At 35.2% G+C, this 22,069-nt stretch overlaps 2 protein-coding genes and 1 pseudogene across 2 annotated transcripts; all 3 read left to right on the top strand.

Annotated features, from left to right (window-relative positions):
• Positions 1-1,500: 1,500 nt before the first annotated feature.
• LOC106318159 (probable alpha,alpha-trehalose-phosphate synthase [UDP-forming] 11) lies at positions 1,501-4,653 on the top strand. Its single transcript, XM_013756028.1, has 3 exons — positions 1,501-3,619; positions 3,706-3,979; positions 4,054-4,653. Exons 1-3 carry the CDS (start codon positions 1,647-1,649, stop codon positions 4,399-4,401), a joined length of 2,595 nt encoding a protein of 864 aa, XP_013611482.1. The 5' UTR covers positions 1,501-1,646; the 3' UTR covers positions 4,402-4,653.
• Positions 4,654-8,411: 3,758 nt separating this feature from the next.
• Positions 8,412-11,380, top strand: LOC106315630 (diacylglycerol kinase 3). Its single transcript, XM_013753424.1, has 11 exons — positions 8,412-8,945; positions 9,409-9,531; positions 9,602-9,739; positions 9,813-9,898; positions 9,980-10,067; positions 10,136-10,294; positions 10,381-10,451; positions 10,534-10,611; positions 10,691-10,778; positions 10,863-10,979; positions 11,069-11,380. Exons 1-11 carry the CDS (start codon positions 8,613-8,615, stop codon positions 11,225-11,227), a joined length of 1,440 nt encoding a protein of 479 aa, XP_013608878.1. The 5' UTR covers positions 8,412-8,612; the 3' UTR covers positions 11,228-11,380.
• Positions 11,381-17,376: 5,996 nt separating this feature from the next.
• On the top strand, positions 17,377-18,871 carry LOC106317195 (annotated as a pseudogene).
• Positions 18,872-22,069: the final 3,198 nt, after the last annotated feature.

The following is a 22,069-nucleotide window of genomic DNA, read 5'->3' as shown; positions in this document are numbered from 1 at the left end:
AATGTACGACCTCTTTACGTGGAAACCTTACGAGGAAATGACGAGAAACAATTAACGACTATTTTACGAGGAAACATTTGCGAGGAAATAACGAGGAAAAGTTTACGAGTATTTTACGAGGAAATCGTTTCGTGGTTGTTACGTGTATTTTGCGAGGAAACTCTTTCAAGGTATTTACGTGTAGGTTACGAGGAACTCATTTCGAGGTATTTACGAGGAATTGTAGCGACGTCTTTGCGTGGAATATTGACGTGGTCTTTACGACGAATCGCCCTACTTCGTCTTTACGACGAAATATATTCCTCGCTAAGTTACGACGAATTAGCGAGGAAATATGTGTTACGACGGACGAGTAACGAGCAAACGCGCTTCCTCGCTATTTCGTCGTAAAGCCTCTTTTACGACGAAATAACGAGGAAAACCGCCCTCGTTAAGGTGATGTTTTCTTGTAGTGTCGGACTCCAAGGCTGCCATAAGCAACTCTCGCCACTCCACACTGAACTAAAAAGTTTGGTATGAGTTCTGAAATGTTTATCTCGCTACCAACCTTACTGTAATTACTTTGTTACTAACTCCCAAGAGTTAGTCAAAATGATCGTTACACCTGATGATTGGCCAGCCTTTGCAGCTGAACTTAACGAGTTTAAAACTCTATGGGCGTCCTACCAAGATGGACAAGTGGTCTATAAGTCTATAAGGACAGATCCAGTAATACCAAAGCAGACTTCCTGGCAAGACAAGCTCGAACAAGGAAGCGTGTTTTCTCATATGTTAACACGTGTGTGCCACACTGGATTAACACTCGCAACTCGACATTTGCCGATTCGTACTAAGATTTATCTTTGTATCTCATCGTTAAAAAAAAAACACAATTTTCTATTTTTTAATTTTACTTTTCAAGATATATTTGCACTTGTGGAATTTTATACATATTTAAACTAGTGGCATTCCACTATCTCTATAAAACAGTAAAAGAATAAATTGGGGTTTATTGAGTACTACATATGAACAGATATATAAATCCAATAAATAAATCAATATATTATTTCATGTAGTTAATTCAAAAGTCTAAAAATATATATTCCCTTAGATTTTAAGGTTTCATAGATTGACCAACTTTTCTCCATCTATTAAAAATGAGATATGTTCCAAAGTAAATAGACGTTTTGCCTTGGTAACCCACGTCAGCAATAAGATATATACAAATAACGTATCTATGGAAAATAGTAGCTGTAAATATTTATATCCCATATTTGAGAAGTAACAGCTCATAGCAACTAATCAGAAATTAGAGGGTTAATACGCTTTTATTAAGATTTGTTTCCCATCTTCTAAAAGAGAAGTCGGTTCGAGTCACACACACGCGCTCATCTAACGGCTCAGATCGACCAATCATTTCCATCTCGAGAAAATCCAGACCGTCCATTCCTGATTTTTAATATATTTATTTCCTCTTTCGTTTCGTTCTTATCCTCACCGAAAAAACTTCCGTTTTTTTCTTCCTTCTTAAAGACGAACGAACGCTCTCTTCTTCGTCTTCTCTCTTCTCTCTTCTCTCTTATGTTATGAAAGATTCTCGATTTACCCATTCTTAATCCTCTTTCGATTTACGCAAAGCTTTAATCTTTTTTTTTTCTTTCTCGAATATGTTACCGGAATCTTGGAAAGACCAGCTGAGCCTGGTCTCGGCCGATGATTACCAGATCATGGGCAACCGGATCCCCAATGCCGTCACGAAGCTTCCGGGTCTCGAGACCGGCGACGGAGACGGCGGAAACGGCGGCGCGTGGGTCACAAAACCGAGACGCATCGTGGTGTCGAACCAGCTCCCGCTCCGCGCCCACAGAGACATTTCGTCGAACAAGTGGTGCTTCGAGTTCGACAATGACAGTCTCTACTTGCAGCTCAAAGACGGGTTCCCTCCCGAGACGGAAGTCGTCTATGTCGGGTCTCTAAACGCCGACGTTTCGCCCTCGGAACAAGAAGACGTCTCTCAGTACCTTCTCGAGAAGTTCCAGTGCGTTCCTACCTTCTTGCCCGGTGACTTGCTCAACAAGTATTACCACGGCTTCTGCAAACACTACCTCTGGCCCATCTTTCACTACCTCCTCCCCATGACCCAGGCCCAAGGATCCCTCTTCGATCGATCCCACTGGAAGGCGTACACGAAGGTTAACAAGATCTTCGCTGACAAGATCTCCGAAGTGCTCAACCCTGATGAGGATTACGTCTGGATTCACGATTACCACCTCATGATCTTGCCTACTTTCTTGAGGAAGAGGTTTCATCGGATAAAGCTTGGATTTTTCCTCCATAGTCCCTTCCCTTCGTCGGAGATTTACCGTACCCTTCCCGTGAGGGACGAGATCCTCAAAGGGTTCCTCAACTGCGACTTGATAGGGTTCCACACGTTCGATTACGCTAGGCATTTCCTGTCTTGCTGCAGTAGGATGCTAGGTCTTGACTACGAGTCGAAAAGAGGCTACATTGGTCTCGAGTACTTTGGGAGGACGGTGAGCATCAAGATTCTGCCGGTTGGGATCCACATGGGGCAGATTGAGGAGATTAAGGTAGCGGAGGAGACTGCGGAGAAGGTGAAGGGGCTGAGAGAGAGGTTCAAGGAGAAGATTGTGATTCTCGGTGTGGATGATTTGGATATGTTCAAAGGTATTAGCTTGAAGCTCTGGGCGATGGGTCAGCTTCTTGAGCAGAACAAGGAGCTTCGTGGGAAAGTGGTTCTCGTGCAGATTACTAACCCTGCGAGGAGTTCAGGTAAGGATGTTCAAGACGTGGAGACGCAGATACACTTGATTGCTGATGAGGTGAATAACAAGTTTGGGAGACCTGGTTCTGGTTATAAGCCTATTGTGTTTGTGAACGGACCTGTGAGTACTCTGGATAAAGTAGCTTACTACGCTATCTCCGAGTGCGTTGTGGTGAATGCTGTGAGGGATGGGATGAATCTGGTGCCTTACAAGTACACGGTGACTAGGCAAGGGAGCCCTGTTTTGGACGAAGCGTTGGGTTTTGGGGCTGGTGATGTTAGGAAGAGTGTCATTATCGTTTCTGAGTTCATAGGCTGCTCTCCGTCTCTGAGTGGGGCGATACGTGTGAATCCGTGGAACATCGATGCGGTCACCGATGCGATGAGCTCTGCCGTTACAATGTCGGACAAAGAGAAGAACTTGCGCCACCAGAAGCACCACAAGTACATAAGCTCTCACGACGTGGCCTACTGGTCGCGTAGCTACGACCAAGATCTTCAGAGGGCGTGCAAGGATCATTACAACAAGAGGTTCTGGGGAGTTGGACTGGGTCTTGGGTTCAGGGTTGTTGCGTTGGACCCGAACTTCAGGAAGCTAGGTGTTGAAACCATAGTCCCTGCGTATAAGAAGACAAGCAGCAGGTTGATTCTGTTGGATTATGATGGGACGATGATGGATCAGGATAGTTTGGATAAAAAGCCGAGCGATGATCTCATCTCGCTTCTCAACCGTTTGTGTGGCGACCCAAACAACCTAGTCTTTATCGTCAGTGGTCGAGGTAAGGACCCTCTTAGCAAATGGTTTGGTTCTTGCGCGAATCTCGGTATCTCAGCTGAGCATGGTTATTTCACTAGGTACTACTTCTATTAACCTTTATAGTTTGATCATCTTCTGTCTCATTTGTTTAAAGCTAAATGCTTTCGATTCTGTTCTCTCACAGATGGAACAGTGATTCCCCATGGGAGACGACTGTACTACCCACCGATTTAGGCTGGAAGAAGATCGCTGAACCAGTGATGAGCCACTACACAGAAGCGACCGATGGATCATTCATAGAGGAGAAAGAGAGTGCAATGGTGTGGCACCACCAAGAAGCTGACCCTTCATTCGGTTCTTGGCAAGCTAAGGAGCTTCTCGATCATCTAGAGAGCGTGCTCACCAACGAGCCTGTTGTTGTCAAGAGAGGTCAGCACATCGTAGAAGTTAAACCTCAGGTACACATAAATGATTCAGTTCTACACTTGTTTGCTCGGAATTGGCATTATTCTGATGGGATTTTGGCTTTCAGGGAGTAAGCAAAGGAAAGGTGGTGGAGCATTTGATAGCGACAATGAGGAACAGCAAAGGGAAGAGACCGGACTTTCTGCTGTGCATTGGCGATGACAGGTCCGATGAAGACATGTTTGACAGCATAGTGAAGCACCAGGATGTTTCCCCAATCGCATTTGCAGAGGTGTTTGCGTGCACGGTGGGTCAGAAACCGAGCAAGGCCAAGTACTATCTGGATGATACACCAATGGTTATCAATATGCTTGAATGGTTGGCCTCAGCTTCAGATAAATCAAAGGACGGTGAGCAACAGAGCAAGTTCACTTTTCAGCAGGGGCATTGTCGAAACGAAATCATAGATCTTTGAAGAAGGGGGTTTGTTTTTAGGGATTTCATGTTGTGATATTAAAAAAAAAAAGATGGGGGTAGGTTTTGATATCATGAAAGGGTTCTTTCTACTAGGGTTTGTTATTATGCCTTTGTACAGAGTATCTTGAACTTGGTTCCAATTTGGTTGGGGTGGCTTTATCCCCTATGTGAGATGCTTATACATAGAAAAGGAAATAGATATGCTATGAAATTCATTTCAATTTTGAAGAGGAGCAATGATTGATTGCTCTCTTAAGCTTCTTTATTTTCAAGCTTCAGCTTCTTCTTCTGATCGATTCAATATTTTTTATAATTTGTACTTGGTTATCTTTGACAGATTCATGACAATTGTGAGATTATTATATGGTACTAATCAAAGTCAAAACCTTTGTTACAGTAAAATCTGATTTGATATGTAAAACAGAAGGTCATCAGTTTACTTTGTCAAGCAATGTTCTTGTACTTTTGCGAGATGATCTCATCTTGAATCTTTGTTGCAGTATCTGCAGCACACCCGACAAGAGTCAGAACAAAAGTACCTGCAAATCCAATGTACTCAACAAGCTGTTCTGATCCAAATTGCCTACAAAAGCTTCTCGATTTACCCCACCCCACTAGTGGTATGTATATCCCAAGGCGAGAGAGTGCTAAGAACCTAAGAAGCTCTAGGAATATTCAATGGAATTGTCTTCAATATTCAAAAGAGTAAGCATCATAAATAGTGCTAAAACACTCAAATAAGCGAATGTATGTAAGCTAACCGGACATGCCACGCCTCGACCAGAAGAAGACTTATCTCTTTTGCTACCAGAGATGCTTTTCAAGTGACGGAGACAAAAGACTTGGAAAAGCTTTCACAAATGCTACTTAGAGGAGTAGTTTCTTTTGGATCAAAAACCGAAGCTTCAGAGCTGAACAGAGACACTCCTATCAGCCAAAACAATGCACAGTAAAGTGAGAAGACAGCAACGTTTCTTGATAAACTTCGATGTAACACCAAAAAACCATAAACATATATAACACTATTTGTTTATCTTTCTAAATCCCTTATAATATTAATCCAGAAGTATATGTTTTCGTAGCCACGTGTCATCACGAGAATGATTCTTATAATTGTTAGAAAAATAAGTTGGTCCATATAAACATATATTATGTTTTTTATTAAACTAACTATCAAATTAATTAATAGTGTACAAAATAATTTTTTTTCTTTCTTTAAATAAAAGCTACGAAATTACCTAATATGGTTAACATATATATGAGAATTAATGATTATGAATAATACATATTTGATAAAAAAACTTTCTAACCTCTCTTTTTTGTTTAATTTTATACTATTAAAATAAATTAAACAATCACATTAAACATATAATAAAAATAATTAGATTTTTTCTTATATGTTATATTTGAATTTTTAAAAACAACTATAAATTACTAAAAATAGTAAAATTCCCACATTAAAATTTTTGTGATTAATGGTTTAACTTTTTTTTTTATTCAAGCAAGATACAAATGATCATATATCATAGGGGTGAGCGTTCGGATACACGCGGGTTTGTATCAGATATTTTAGTATAAAGGTATAGAACCCGTTCCGGTATTTCTACACTTCGAGTCGGGTCCGGGTATTTTATTTTCGGGTTTGGATATTTTGGGTCGCGTTCGGATATTTAAATTTTGAAGAAAAAATAAATAAATTATTTATTGTTTAATTTTTTGTATTTAAAACATATTTTAACTTAACTGTTTTTTTTTAATTTTTTTAAAAGATTAAACTATTAATAGGTTTGAAGATAAAACTTTAAAAATAGAAAAACACTAATTTAGTTGTTGTTTTGAAATTTTAGATGCAACTTTTGTTAATGCAAGAAACAAGAACTTGATATGTATTTTAAGTGAGTAGCAAATGATTTTGTTCATAATTATATGTATATTATCTAATTTTGATCAATAAGAATCATTAATATAAATATTTTGAATAAAATGAGAGAAATAAACTAGAAATATAGAGTTAACTATACTTATGTTTGGTTATCTTCGGAAATCCATTCGGGTTCGGATATTATCCGTTCGGATTCAGATATTACCTGAACTGGTGAAATAAGTAATTTGTTTTGTTGTTTTAATTAGATGATTTTTAGACCGAGCTGGTGAATATATACTAGACAAATATTTATATTTCGAATCTGCACTTATATTCTATAACAGCTTGATATATTAGATTTGAACACTAACCTATTAATATAGTTTGCCGGTGATTTTTTTTCAAAATTTTGATTCTTAGATATGTATATGGAGTGAAACCAATTTTTACAGATGTCTATTTTTTTAATTGACACTTATGTAATTTATTGAATTCATAAAAGAAATTTTTAAAAAGAAACTTACATCATATCAATGAAACAAAGACGAGAACGAAAGCACAATTCTATAGAGGTAGAAAATGAAATCACTTATGAAGAGTCAATAGTAAAAAAATCGAGAACAGAAAACCTAATCCCATTTCGTCATTATACAATCGATGTTGCCTATTTGGTTTTGGTGATTTGTGTCAGCCGTAGAACTTAATTTCCTTTTGCGCATATGAAGTCTTAAAAATAATTAAAATGAGATGTAATACGTTAACTCTTCAACAACGATGATATATTTAAGAGACCAATATTTGTATTCATCATTTTATAATCAATAAAGATTGTAGTGTTGCAAAATGTTAAAATCATTTTTATAAACAAACATTATTATAAAAACTCACTCCGCGCATGTGCGCGGATTCTCATCATCGAGTAGAGCTTTAAAGTGAGAGGGAGATCAACTACATTTCTTGACAAACAGCGATGAACAAAATTTATATATATGTAGAAGTATCTAATACAATCTTATATATTAAAACAGAAGTCACAACCTTAATTCATGTGTGATTTTCTTTTAAAAATGGACATATTCCTAGAAAGTCATATTACATTTAATCTCTAATCTTATCATTTAAATTTTGGGCCTACCCAAATTTTTTATTGAGCCATCAATAATTGGATTTAAACAATAGATGATCCAATTTTGGGCCTACCAGAAATTTTTATTGGTCTATCTATAATTAGATTTAAAGAATATATGATCCATTGGATTTATAGATAGTATAAATTAACTAGATATAATTTAATGTTGTAATACTATACCTCCATATGTTAAATATTTAAATATTTGTCTGCGTTGACTTTTAAAATTATAAAGATTTTTTTTTAAAATAACAAAAATCATATTATCTAACAATGATTAATTTTTACTACCTTAAACCAATGAAAACAAATTTTAAACTATATAGTTTATTTTAAAAATTAAACAAAAACTAAATGTTTAATTATTTACTCGATAATAAAAATCTATGAAGCAGAAAGTTTAATTTTTTAAAAAAATCTAAATTTGTGAAATGTTACAATATCTTTGAATATGACAATAAAACAATATTTTATTAATCTTTATATATATAGTTACGATTTTAATAATGAAATAATAATATGAAATTATATATATAGAAGAAGATACAAATACATGTGAAAGTTTAAAACAATCTATTCAATGAAAAAAATATACCGTAAACTTATTATGTTTTAAAAATTGATAGACACATATATTATAATATATATCAATTTAGAATTGAAAATAAAATATTTATATTAAAATAAATGAAAACAAAAATCCGCGCGGTTCGAGATCTAGTTTATATTAAACTGTATCAAATCATATTCACCAAACAAAATCACTAATGAAACCATTTTAAATTTTGCTCAAAAAAAAGAAACCATTTTAAATATGATAACATTAAGATCATGTTTTAAAACTGTCTTATTATATAAGTAACTTTAATTCCTATGGTTTTCACATATACCATGACCTCTAGCATTTTAGAGACAATCTGAGAGAAAGTGAAACAAATCCTTTCTTTTTGAAAATACATTTGCATTTACTCATATTATTAAGCCCACACACGTTTTCTGCGCTGTCTTCGAAATTCGACATTTTCTGGAAAAAAAAAAACCAAAAAAGACAAGAAAATACAAACTGTCAACGAAGATTTTGTATTGGTTGATTTTAATATTCAATATTCACTTTTTTTCCAAACTCAAAATTCTGATTTACATCTGGGATTTGAACATTCCTCCATTTCCTCCAATCACAGGACGAAAAAGTAAAAATACTTCTCCGGCGAGAGCAATGGATGCGCCGACGGAGAAATTCGTGGCCTTAGAGGCTGATGACACGACGTCGATGAGAGGCTGCGGACTCGCTAATCTGACGTGGGTCGGTGTAGACAAGGAGGAGCTTCGCCAGAGGCTGATGATGCCTGAGTACATCCGTCTCGCCATGCGCGACTGTATCAAACGCCAAGATACCACCGCCATTCCCGACCATTTGCTTCTTCCCGGTGGCGCCGTCGCCGATATGGCTCCCCACGCGCCGATGGTTGTCTTCATCAACCCTAAAAGCGGTGGTCGTCATGGTCCTGTGCTTAAAGAGAGGCTTCAACAGTTGATGAGCGAAGAGCAGGTTTTGTTTTGGTTTCACTCTTTTGCAGTTCAAGAAAAATAAAATGAAGCTTTTTTTGTTGGGTTTGAAGAGTTTAATGTTCTGTCTTGATCAGATCTTTTTGTTTTTTTTGTTTTTTAGTTTCTCTTGTTTAAATGTCTAGTTTATGTATATTCATGCCTAGTTGATGTAGTAAACTAGTCGTTAGGTAGGAAAAGTTAATTTTGAAATCTATCTTATATCTACTTTATGGATTGGTTCAGTGTGGAGTAGAGATGAGTTTAGTGTTCTGTCTTCATATGATATTTTTTTTTTTTATTCAATTCTTGAAAGTATTAGATTCTATGATTTATGTACTCACGCTTAGTTGATGTTTGGATCTAGTGTTTGGGTAGGGAAAATTGATTTTTTTGTTTGTTTGTTGTTGGAATGATGAGTTGACTTTAAAGATGGCTTTGGTATTGGTGATTCTGTAAAAAAACAGGTGTTTGATCTTACGGAAGTGAAGCCTAATGAGTTTGTTCGATATGGCTTGGCGTGTTTGGAGAAAGTGGCAGGGGAAGGAGATGAATGTGCTAAAGAATGCAGAGCAAGGTTGAGGATTATGGTGAGTAGTAGTACTACAAGCAATGTTTATCCAATAGCATTTGAGTGTGAAATGGAGTTTGGTTTGGTAGGTTGCAGGAGGAGATGGTACTGTTGGTTGGGTTCTTGGATGTCTTGGAGAGCTTAACAAAGATGGAACGTTACCAATTCCTCCTGTTGGCGTGATCCCTCTCGGTACAGGCAATGATCTCTCTAGGAGTTTTGGTTGGGTGAGTGAACATTACAACAAGTCTCCTAATGCATTGCGTTGCGTGTGAAGATTGATGTGTTCTTTCTCTTCAGGGTGGTTCGTTCCCTTTTGCTTGGAGAATTGCTGTTAAAAGAACGCTCCATCGTGCAAGTATGGGTCCAGTTGCTCGACTAGATAGGTAAAAAAAACAAGATTAGCTTTTTTGTCTAGTCGTAAACATTTGTTTGTTCACTTCTCTTGTTTATGTGTGTTGTTGCAGCTGGAAGATTCTAGTGTCAATGCCATCTGGAGAAGTGGTGGATCCTCCTTATTCTTTAAAACCAGCCGAGGAAAACGAACTCGACCAGGTTTTGGCTCTATCCCCCTTGGCTTGGTTCTTCTCATCAACATCATGTGTTTTTTTGTGTGTTTTCAGGGCTTGGACGTGGGAGTAGACGCGCCTCTGGTGGCAAAGTCCTATGAAGGAGTGTTCTACAACTACTTAAGCATAGGTATGGATGCTCAAGTTGCATATGGCTTCCATCATCTTCGCAACACTAAACCATATCTTGCTCAAGGCCCTATCTCCAACAAGGTCTTTGTTTTCCTATTATCCTCAGCCAAACTTTTGAATCACAAAAAAGAATAAAACATTAACCACGCAAATGTTTGCTGTTGCAGCTTATTTATTCAGGCTTTAGTTGCACTCAGGGTTGGTTTTGCACGCCCTTTGCCAGTGATCCAGGCTTAAGGTTTCGCTATGTTCAAGTTAAAATCTCTGCCTAGCTTCTTGTTTACTAAAACTGTTTCTTTGTGCTATTTGAAATTTTGCAGGGGACTTAGGAATATATTGAAGATCCACATCAAGAAGGTTTACTGCTCTGAGTGGGAAGAGATAGCAGTTCCCAAAAAGTAAAAAGAAACAGCTTTGGATAACATGCTTACACCTATGATTCTAATGCTTAACCTGATGCATGGACTTCTCTTGTAGTGTGAGATCAGTTGTGGCATTGAATCTTGAAAGCTATGGAAGTGGAAGTCATCCATGGGGTAATCTAAAACCGGACTATCTAGAGAAGGTGTTCTTTCTTCTAATGTTTTTATTTCATCATATCATTGTAACTCAAATCTCTAACATTAACCTATTTGTTTTTTTGCTATAGAGAGGATTTGTGGAGGCTCATTGTGATGATGGTTTGATAGAGATCTTTGCTTTCAAGCATGGATGGCATGCGTCATTTGTCATGACTGAGCTCATCTCAGCCAAGCACATAGCTCAGGTAACTTTTAAAAACACACACATCAAATTAAATGTGTAATCATATAGCCATAGTAACAAGATTCGTTTTTTTTTGGTGATCTATGTAAGGCTGCTGCGGTTAGATTTGAGCTAAGAGGAGGTGACTGGAAAGATGCCTTCTTGCAGATGGATGGAGAACCATGGAAGCAACCGATGAGCACTGATTACTCAACGTTTGTGGAGATTAAGAAAGTTCCTTTTCAATCTCTAATGATAAATGGTGTGTGATTGATATTGGAACATGCATTCTTTATAGAGAAAGCTAATTGTTTTTGTATTTGGATAGGTAGCTGCTCTGCTTATTGTTATTGTAAATCTTTGTGATGTGAGAAATGAAGTTTGTGGTACTTATAAGATATGAGCTAAATCTTTTAGTAAATTTCAACGCTTTCTCCTTTCTTTGTTTATTTATGAGCTTTGAACACAACATCTTTAAATCAAATCGGCATCTATACTATTATTTATAAAGTGATTTCCATGATTTTAGGTAATTTACTTATTTATTATGTTTTAATTAGGTTTAAAGTGAGTCATTAATTTACTAATAGTTTTTAGTTGAGTCCATAATTTATTAATTTAAATAATAACAATAACATATGTAATTAGATATATAATTGAGTCCTATAATTATTTTGATTTTGCTTATTTGTCATGTTTTCTATGATTTTAGTCAATTTTGTTTATTTTGCATGTTTTTATTAGGTTTTAGCTTAGTCATTGCTAATTTGTCATGTTCTCCATTTTTTTGGATAATTTTGCTCATTTGTCATGTTTTTATTAAGTTTTAGCTAAATCATTGATTTATTATTTATTTTTAGCTAAGTCACTAATTTATTAATTAAAAAAACCCTTAATGAATCTTATATATATTAAAAACGAATTTTATTTTAGTAATATTAAATTTCTATTTTATATTAAAATTTAGTTAGTTTTTCTTATTTGTCATATTTTATTAGGTTTTAGAATTTTAGCTAGGTTATTGATTTATTATTAATTTCTAACTGATTCGCTAATGTGTTAATTAAAATAATACCCTTAATGAATTTTATATATAATTAAAAACGAATTTTATTTTAATCATATAAAATTTATATGTTATATTAATATCAAATAATTGATTCTAAAATAATATAATAAAATTATCAAAACATTTAAAAATACGATAATTCTTATATATATTTTGTTGCTATCTGAAAACAATATTTTTATTATAAAAGTTAAAAAAGATACAAAAAATTATAATTAAATATTATTCAAGAAAAAAACATTTATATAAAGATATTTTCTAAACTATTTCTAAGATATGAGTGTTTTAAAAAATTTAACACAATAATAAATATATATTTTGATAAAATATTTGACATATATAAATACTTTGATGTTTGATTTAACTATCTGAAAACATAAATAATAACTTATCATGCTGGTTTTAGATTAATAAGACATAAACTAATAAGTATTGATAAGAAAATTATGTCCGCATGTGCGGGCAAAATACCTAGTTTTATCATTATTGACTAATAGGATACATTTGAGATTTTGAACAAAATCGTTCGGAGATAATGGTGTCATAGGTGTGGCATATGTTGAAGTTTTCATAGCATACTTCATGTGACCTTGAAGATCCCCTATAACACAGAAACTAGATCATGACCTGCATTTTTAATTTAAATTGATTATGCAAATTTTATAGAATAATTTAAATATTGTTTAGTGTTAAGATAGATTTTAGTTGTATAAAATTTATTTTATGTGGCTTAATTAATATTATTATAATTATTTTGTGTAATTTATCATGCTAATTATTTGCAAATTTTATAGAATAATTTAAATATTGTTTAGTGTTAAGATAGAATTTAGTTGTATAATATTTATTTTACGTGGCTTAATTAATATTATTGTAATTATTTTGTGTAATTTATCATGCTAATTATTTGATCGAATAGTTAGGGGTTTAACAAAAAAGTAGATAATATAACTGAACTTTGGAGCTAATTTTAATTTTTTAATGGGTTAAATTGGTATTAGTTTTATTCATTTGGGTTTAATATAAATTTTTATGGGTGCACAATCATAAATTATTTTTTTTGACAGCACAATCATAAATTATAGTCGGTGCATATTTAAAGTTCTTTAACAATTAGGGTGCATGCACCCCTGTGGCTTCACCCGTCGGTATATATGTATTATCAAGGAAATGTCATGGAATCATGTACAATAAAACTCTATAAATTAATAATGTTGAAGTTATGATATTTTATTAATTTATAGAATTACTAATTTACAAAAAGTTTCTTTTTTTAGATTTTCTTATGTTAAAATATATTTTTTCTAAAATAAAAAAAATATTTGATATATACATTAATTAATGTTTTGACATCTATTGCTCATATTTGTTTTATCACATTATTTGGTGTATATAAAATATATTTTATCGAGCTTAAATGTGGTTTTAGATATAATTTTACTAAAACATATCAAAATATATTAAGTGTAAAGAAAATATAAAGATAATTCTTTTATGAATAGAAAACAAACAATATAATGGTTTATTATTTGTACTATATAAAATGTATATACATATGAATTATTAATTTATAATTTTAATGGAATCATATATTTATATAGAATTTTGTATACAATTAGTATCTTATTATTTTATCGACTTGTGTCGTATTTTGAACTAGTCTACCTTAGGACCAAAAAATTTTTATTAATATATGGTGTTTATTAATTTATCGAGTATTAATTTATAGAGTTTTTACTATATATACATATACGACCTGGACCAATCTGACGTCTCCGCCAATTAGAGGAATGTGGCACTTAAGTTTTCCCAGTCCCTTTGGTGGACAGACACGAAGCTTGCTTATCGTAACACGCTATCGCTCCTTGGAAGAACAATTGCCTCTGGAAGCACTTGTATCTGTTTCAGGAAGAAAGTCAGTTAGGTTAGCGTTGAAGCAAAGATGATACAGTGAGATAAGACCTGCCCACTTGGCCACTTCTCCCATGACATTGTAATTTTAAGTTGGTTTTCTCTCACCCTAGAGACATGCATGCTCGGATATTAAGGGTTCCAACCAAAATCAAGTTGCTATAGTTATTAACTCTACTGGAAAATTTATTCATAAATGAGTAACCGACATGATATGACCTCTTGATTCAGCAATATGAAGAGAAGAGCTACTGTAATGATCCAAACTCACTCTCCTACTACAATGGATAAGTCTCAACTATATATTTCTCAGTTGCATTTAGGCTCTATATCTGGTCTAAGACAAACCGGATTTGTTGAGGGAGAAGACCCAAACAACCAGCTGCAAATTTACCAGTGATAGACTGATAGTAAGTATTGAATATTACAGTGATCGGAAGAAGACTCAAGACAGGATTTTTTTAAATTGAAAACATAGATATTACAGTTCGCCGTCTTCGGGAAATCAGATCCAAGCTTTCCCCAGACACTCTGTTCCTTATGGAGACAAAGAATCAAAATGAAGCTGTCCTTAATATATATCGAGGCTCTGAGTACTCTCACCACTTTACTGTCCCTCCCGAAGGACTTAGTGGAGGACTTGCGCTTTCATAGAAACCAAACATACAACTTGATGTTTTGTACTCTTCACCAAATATCATTGATACTTGTATCACACATCAGAGTAAATCCTTCTTTGTTTCGTATGTTTATGGTGCCCCAAGAAGAGATGAAAGAGATGATTTATGGAATAAATTATCTGAACTTGGAGCACAACGAAATGAATCATGGCTGATAACTGGTGACTTTAATGATCTGTTAAACAACTCGGAAAAGATTGGAGGCCCTCTACGGTGGGAAGGCTCCTTCTTGTCTTTCCATAGCTTCGTCACTCAATATGGAATCTGGGACCTCTAACATTCGGTAGCTCACTCTCTTGGAGAGGAACCCGCTATAGCCACTTCATCCAATCCCGACTGGACCGGTCAATGGCTAACATCGCTTGGAGTGAAATGTTCCCGAAGGGTCGCTGTGAGTATCATTGCTTCGAAGGATCGGATCATAGGCCAGTGCTCTCTCTCTTTGATAGTAACTTACCGAGGAAACATAAAGGTGTCTTCCGCTTTGATAGGAGACTTCAAGAGAAACCAGAAATCAGAGCAATTGTGGAAGAATCGTGGAGACTACAACCACATGACTCAGTACTCACTAAAATATGTAGTGTAAGAACGAAGATTGTGGCGTGAACCATACTTCAGAACCAGAACAGCAGAGAGCTTATCCAGTCCACTCAAGCACAACTTGAAGCCACTCTCTCGGATGTCACTCCAAACGCGGGCCTCATTGACTCGCTACAAGCGGTTCTTAATAATGCTTATGAGGAAGAAGAACAATTCTGGCGTCAAAGAAGTTGCATTCAGTGGCTAAGTTGCGGTGATAGGAACTCTAGTGTCTTCCACTCTGTCATGAGGGGCTGCAAAGCGCAGAATAAATTTGCAGTCATAGAAGATGAAACCGGTAATGTGTTTGTGGAAGAAAGACAGATAGTACAAACCATCGCAAGCTATTATCAGGACATCTTCTCCTCTCGATCTATTTGGTATTTAAGTGTGGTCCAGGAAGCTCTCACCCCAAAGGTCTCCCCAGAGATGAACCATCGCAAGCTATTATCAGGACATATTCTCCTCTCGATCTATTTGGGATTTAAGTGTGGTCCAGGAAGCTCTCACCCCAAAGGTCTCCCCAGAGATGAACCAAGCTCTCATCGCCCTACCCACGGACATGGAAATTAAAGCTTCTGCTTTCTCCATTAATTCGGATAAAGCTTCGGGTCCAGACGGATTCTCAGCATGTTTCTACCAGTCCTTTTGGGACATTATTGGGGACGACAGTTCCAGAGATATCAGGGACTTCTACCCTCCAGGGGAACTCCATAGGCGTCAAAATGAGACACATGTACGTCTGATCCCAAAGATCTCTGGCCCAAGGAAGGTTGCGGATTACCGACCCATTGCCCTTTGTAACACACACTACAAGATCATTTCTAAGATCCTCACCAAGCTCTTACAGCCCCTCCTCTCTCTCATCTCTGATCGCTAGTCAGCCTTTGTTCCGGGAAGAGCCATCTCCGACAACGTGCTTATTACCCATGAGATCGTAAATATGATTATTATATACTTATTGTATGCATATATGTATTTAAATACTCTTATTTAGTTATTTTAAATAACTATTTGATAGTATAATATTTAGATATAGGTTTTAATCATAATAAATATTTTGATGAATATAATAATATTAAATATTTTTTTAGATATAATAAAAATATATATATAAAACTTTAACTAACATTAACTAATTGTTTTGTTAAATAAGAATATACAAAATCTATAATATTAGATATTATAGATTATTATGATGTATTATTAGTTTTACAAAATTGTTTTCCTAATTGTTAGATGTTTGTTAGAATTTCTTTTTTAGTTATTGATTAATATTGTTAGATAATATTGTTGCTGGGACTATACTATAATGTATATATTATTAAAAATTAAATAATTTATTTGGTGAACCTCTTTAGTTTTTTATGTTTTCATATATTTTATTAACATTGTTCTTCAAATATCTTATTTGACAGAACTCGTGCAAGATCATTTTAAAATTTATATGTTATGTTGATTACTTTATTAAAATTTTATAAACATGGATTCTATCACTTTTATTGGTGAATAACATTAAAGAGATATAAAATAACAATTTAAGATGATGAATAGTCATGTTTTTATAAAATTTCTATTTTTATGTTAAAATAATTAAAGTTTGGAAATCCTGGTATTTTTAAAACTGATTTTTTTTCTTTATTAACATATTTTTTTAGAAAATAATTTCTATATTGTTTTTTAAATTGTCAGTCTTGATACTTTTATAAATATAAATAACGATTTGTCATTTTATGATTGGTGGTTTTAAATCCTTAGTGGACACATTTAATAGATTATAGCATCAAATTTTATATAGTACAGATTTATTTCACTCTTAAAATAATTATATACCAATCACTCTAAATTCATTATTTTTTAATCTGATACTTTTCTCTCTCTTTCTATCATATAACTAGATATATTCTTAAGATATTCATATAAATCATTTAGCTGGATAGAGTCACATAAAATAGTAGAAAATCTCAGCTTTTTAAAACATCTATAATTTCTGTATGAGATTTCATAGATTTTTGTTTATTTAAACATTTTTGTATAAAGAAAACAGCATTATATAACTGTTAACTCTGTGTTCAAAAAAATAAAAATAAAAAAAAATAACTGTTAAGTCATACCATCAAGTTAAAGTCTTATTTCTAGTATAGTTTCATGGAAAAAAGATCTTCAAACGCTAGAAATTGTTAAAAAGTTTAAACTAAAATCATGATTGATGTTTTACCCGATGATCTAGTTGTGCAAATATTAATGCATATTCCAATAAAAGATGCGGTGGCTACCATGATTTTGTCCAAACGGTGGCGGTATATTTGGACGATGCTGCCAAAACTAAAGTACAAAGAGAGCGACGACGTTACTGAGGATGAATGCAAAAGCATTTGGCATTTTCTTGATAAGTCATTGCAACTTCACAAGGCACCTGTGATAAAAAAATTGCACACAGAACTCGGTCCACGATGTCCTGTTGACGTTGATGTGGGAAAGTGGATAACAAATGCGGTTGATCGCAAGGTGTGCAAGCTAACTTTCCAGCTCAAATGGGCTGCAAAGCCTATAAAACTGCCTAAGAGTCTTTACACATGCTCTACACTAGTATCTTTGGTTCTCTGTGACAAGATTTGCGTAGATATTATATCTCCGGGTAGTCTTCCATCCCTCAGTTACCTTTGTCTTCTCGCTGTTGTGTTTAAAGATGAAAGTTCTCTTGTTGGGCTTTTATCAAGTTGTCCTATTCTTAAAGGCTTAAAAGTGGTTAGGTGTAACGAAGACAAATTTCGTTGTGAACGTATCTTCTCTGGAGACCTTGTATTATAGCAACGATTATCAAAAGGATTCTAGTGATAGCACGGGGTCTCTGATGATCGATTCTCTTACTTTAAAGACGATATTCATTTACGATTATTCAGGAGACGCTTTCTCGATCGAAAACAGGTCTTGCCTTGATGCTGCAAGTATATATGTTTTAGGTCACCCTGATTATAAGACTGTGAGGTCTTTTTCCTCCCTCAGAATTTTCGATATATATTTGAACATTTTCACGGTACGTAGAAATTTACTAATAGTTTTGATACCTTCTCTTAATTCTTCATCCACAACGCTTATCTAAGTATTTATATTCATTTAGGTTGGGTGCTGTATCACCAATAACTTCTCTCGACTAATAAAATGCATATAATACTACCATATAACTTGAACTGGTTGGAACCACTTATGATTTTAGTTCAAAATTCTCCTAAACTAAAAGTGCTTGTTATCGACGGGGTTCGTACTCTTCCCTTATTTCAAATAAATTAAAGTATTTTTGATGGACTAATAAAGGCTGAAGCAGATGTGCTAATATTTCTTGTAGCTTACCAGACTTATCTAACCGAGGATTTCCCAGTTTCTTGGAACCATCCGGATTCCGTTCCCAAATGCTTGTTAACCCATCTAGAAATCTTTGACTGGAGAGGTTATAGAGCAAGAAGCGAAGAGAAGGAACTCGTGAGATACATCCTTGCAAACTCTAGCTGTCTAAAAGTAGTTGCAATCTCTATGAGATCAACTTGCAGTTTTGAAGATAGGGAGAGAATGATGAATGAACTAAAATCTATGTCGAGGATTTCCGAGCCAATAATTATGCAAGGCGGATATATAGAACAATTTACAATCAATCCATCGTAAAATTACAATTTTTGTGCTGCCGTCACATATTACTTCCATCGTTTTTATTTATTTTTTCTTATATGTTGTTAAGTTAAAAAAAAAAGTTTCTTCTTCTTATATATAAGTTATGTTAAAAGGCTAATGTCAACAAGTGTAAGGGAGTGTCGAAAAGTTCATGTGTTTAGGAAGATTTCATTGCAAGTGGATTGGTATAAATATGATTGTCATGTGAAAAAAGTAACTTAGAGAATTGCTAATATATCTATGTACTCTTAGTTTTAGGATATTAATGCATATCTTGTGGAAGAAAGATTTTGCAAATTCAGTTGAAGACTTAGGGTATGACTGTTTTCCCTGCTACCATCAGCAATCAACTTTTGTGGTTGATAGATGTTGTTGACGTTTTTCAACAATAAAAAACGCTATAAATAAATACAAACCGTTCTACTCTATAGGACCCACTTTTTTGTAAGAAACTCACGGAGCTCGTTTAGAGCTGAGCTCCTCTCTTTTGGACCTTGTATCGAATTGGCCCAGATGCAAACTTGTCTTGCCCCAAACCCCGAAAGCTCACTCGAGCAACTCTCGAACCTTAAAGACACTTCACACATGCATGTTAAATTGGAATCATGAACGCTGGTGCAACTCTGAGTTGTTTTTAGGTCTGCCCCAACTCTGCTTTCATGTCCAACAATCTGGTCGTATACTAAAGAGAGTGGTTCGCATGAGGAAGGTTCGAGCTGGTCAGGATGAGGATCTAACCGATGAGAGGTTCATGTGGTGATCCCATTTTGATCTAAGGCATGAGAGATTAAGCGGTGGTTCCGGCGAGAACTTAGCGAGTGAACATATCGGGGATTCGGTAATTAAGTGACCTAAGAGAAGATTAACCAGAGAGTAGTGGTCCGACTAGAGAACTGAAACCTTAACCGATCTAAGCGGTGGTTTTGTTGAGATATATGCAAGTCTTGGCGTTTGATGGCGGTGAGGATTGGTTTCCTCATCTTTTTTAATGTGCCATCTTTGACACGAATTCTTCCTTGGACCTAATCGAAGGTTGATCCAACTACGCCCGCGAGATCTTGACGACGAGGTGGAGGTTTGGTGAACCCGGCGGCTGACATAGAAGGTTGTATGTATCCTTTTATTTTGTCCAGTTTCGGTTCTGTAATCCGGTTCTCAAATAATAAAAAAGAAACGAATCTGATGATAAAGTGACCCATGATAAAGTGACCCCTCTATCATGATCGATCTTTGATCAAGAGGTGTCTTTAATTTGTTTTATGATTCTCATTATATTTATATATAAGCTATTTTAACCAGTTTCGTTCATGCATATGTGCAACGTTTAAGGATATGGATTTTTATCAAACAGCTCTCTCAAGATCCTATGGCGGCACCTACACGTTCCCTCCTTCATTCTTTCGTACTCATGTAACATTTCATTGTGTGTGTGTTTATACTTTATAGTGGTATTTTTAATTAAGTTGTAAGAAAGTTAAACATCGTTTGATGAACATAAAGTACAAGAATGATCAAGATATTAAAAGAGTACAAAAGCAATAATAGCGAACCATGATTGTGCTAAAAAAAAAAAGCAATAGCGAACCATGGTTAACCTTTCGCTATGGTTAATATGGTGACCTATGAGGGACTGACTTGTGGAATCAAAACAGAAAGCGGTGGTCACAAAGATATGCGTTTGCTGGATATAAGCAAAGTGATCTGTTACGCATGATTCTGTCAACCGATCAAAAGAGAGAGCAGGAAAAGTCGCCGGAAGATGGAGCCGGTTACGGTCATTCTAAAGTTCGTAAGTGAGGATAAAATGAGTGACAAAGCCATGCCATTGTTTCATACCAAATTTAGAGGTAGTAAGGGCATCTGAATATATCCAAAATATGGGGGAAGAGTTATGCACGTACATAATAGGTTATTAGCAAGAGCGATCGAGCTGACTCCAGAATATTGAGTGTCAACTGTCAAGCAACTGTCGGAGCTATGGGACAAATCAAATCCATATTTCATATTTTCTGCTTTCAGAAGAGGTAGACATTTGTCTTCGACTTCAGCTGAAACATTTTGGTTGCTTTGAATTTCTTTAACATCGATTGTTTATCTTGGTTAAACGAACTTTGTGGCGTTCTTATAAATTGAGCCAAGTACATTACCCTTAGATGACTTTAGATAATTTATTTCCAAGCACATGAAAAGGAAAACAATCGTAGATCTTAAAATGTGTTTTTCTTTTAAATGTTAAAATGTTATATTTGGCATTAATCTGTTCATTTCTCGAGTAACTTAAATAAAAAGAGAAGAAGAAAATTCATGCATATGGGATAAAATTATAGAATAACGACCAAAAGTAAAACGATACTATGTAATAACATTTCTTGACTGCCAAGTAATAATATTATATATTCAGGGTTACTCCTTTTTCTTCACTTCTCTGACTTCGCCGGAGCCGATTTCTTGACCGTCGTCGTCGTGATCACATTAGATCTGTTGGGTCCCTCCTAGATGGAGATGACCAATTGGGGTGAACTTAAGAAATAATAATGTTTCCCCTTTGTCACTAGACTCACAATAATAGAGTTTTGACAAAAAGAAGAGAGAGAAAAGGAGAAAAAGAGAGAAGGAGAAAACTCCTAAGGTGTTTTCAAGACTGGATTTGGAGGGTCAAACGGATCCTGATCGGGCTGATATTTTGTGGGAAGCTTCTTCAGTCAGTGGGTTAGAGGTTCACCGAAGGGATTTGGATTTCAACGGTTGGATCTTCTGTTGTCTGGGTTTTCTTGAAGCTGGTCGCCATAGTTCTTCAGCAGAGCAGTCTTGGGTGTTTGGTAAATCCAACGGTGAGATCTTCTCTTATTGAGCTGAACTTTGGCAGAGGTATTTTCGACTTGTTTAACTTGGATTTGTACGGTTGGATTAGTTTCTAGAAGCCAGAATCTTTGTGAGCTGAGGTCGTTTGGTTGCTGCCGGTTTTGAAGCGTTGTGTTGCTCTCTTGTTGTTGTTGTTTGTGTTGGAGATAGCTATTTGTAGCTAGACTCTCTGTTCTGTTCAGGCTGTTGAACAGGGAGGACGTGGTTGTACTCACAAACATTTATATAGTGGATTGTTGAGTGGACTACGGTCCCGTGGTTTTTCCTTCTCACATCGAGGAGGTTTTCCACGTAAAAATTGTGTGTCTCATTTAGTTATCGCAACTTTGATATCTTGCCATCGTC

Source organism: Brassica oleracea, chromosome C9 (genome assembly GCF_000695525.1).
Source record: "Brassica oleracea var. oleracea cultivar TO1000 chromosome C9, BOL, whole genome shotgun sequence".
Lineage (NCBI taxonomy): Eukaryota > Viridiplantae > Streptophyta > Magnoliopsida > Brassicales > Brassicaceae > Brassica > Brassica oleracea.
Note: the sequence above shows the minus strand (reverse complement) of the source record. Positions and strands in the feature narration are given on the sequence as shown.

What these genes read in the sequence shown, in the direction of transcription:
- LOC106318159 (XM_013756028.1), top strand. Translation starts at nt 1,647, where the DNA reads ATGTTACCGGAATCTTGGAAAGACCAGCTGAGCCTGGTCTCGGCCGAT. An exon ending in GAGCATGGTTATTTCACTAG is followed by an intron (nt 3,620 to 3,705) that starts GTACTACTTCTA and finishes GTTCTCTCACAG; the next exon opens with ATGGAACAGTGATTCCCCAT. An exon ending in TCGTAGAAGTTAAACCTCAG is followed by an intron (nt 3,980 to 4,053) that starts GTACACATAAAT and finishes TTTGGCTTTCAG; the next exon opens with GGAGTAAGCAAAGGAAAGGT.
- LOC106315630 (XM_013753424.1), top strand. Translation starts at nt 8,613, where the DNA reads ATGGATGCGCCGACGGAGAAATTCGTGGCCTTAGAGGCTGATGACACG. An exon ending in AGTTGATGAGCGAAGAGCAG is followed by an intron (nt 8,946 to 9,408) that starts GTTTTGTTTTGG and finishes GTAAAAAAACAG; the next exon opens with GTGTTTGATCTTACGGAAGT. An exon ending in GAGATAGCAGTTCCCAAAAA is followed by an intron (nt 10,612 to 10,690) that starts GTAAAAAGAAAC and finishes CTTCTCTTGTAG; the next exon opens with TGTGAGATCAGTTGTGGCAT.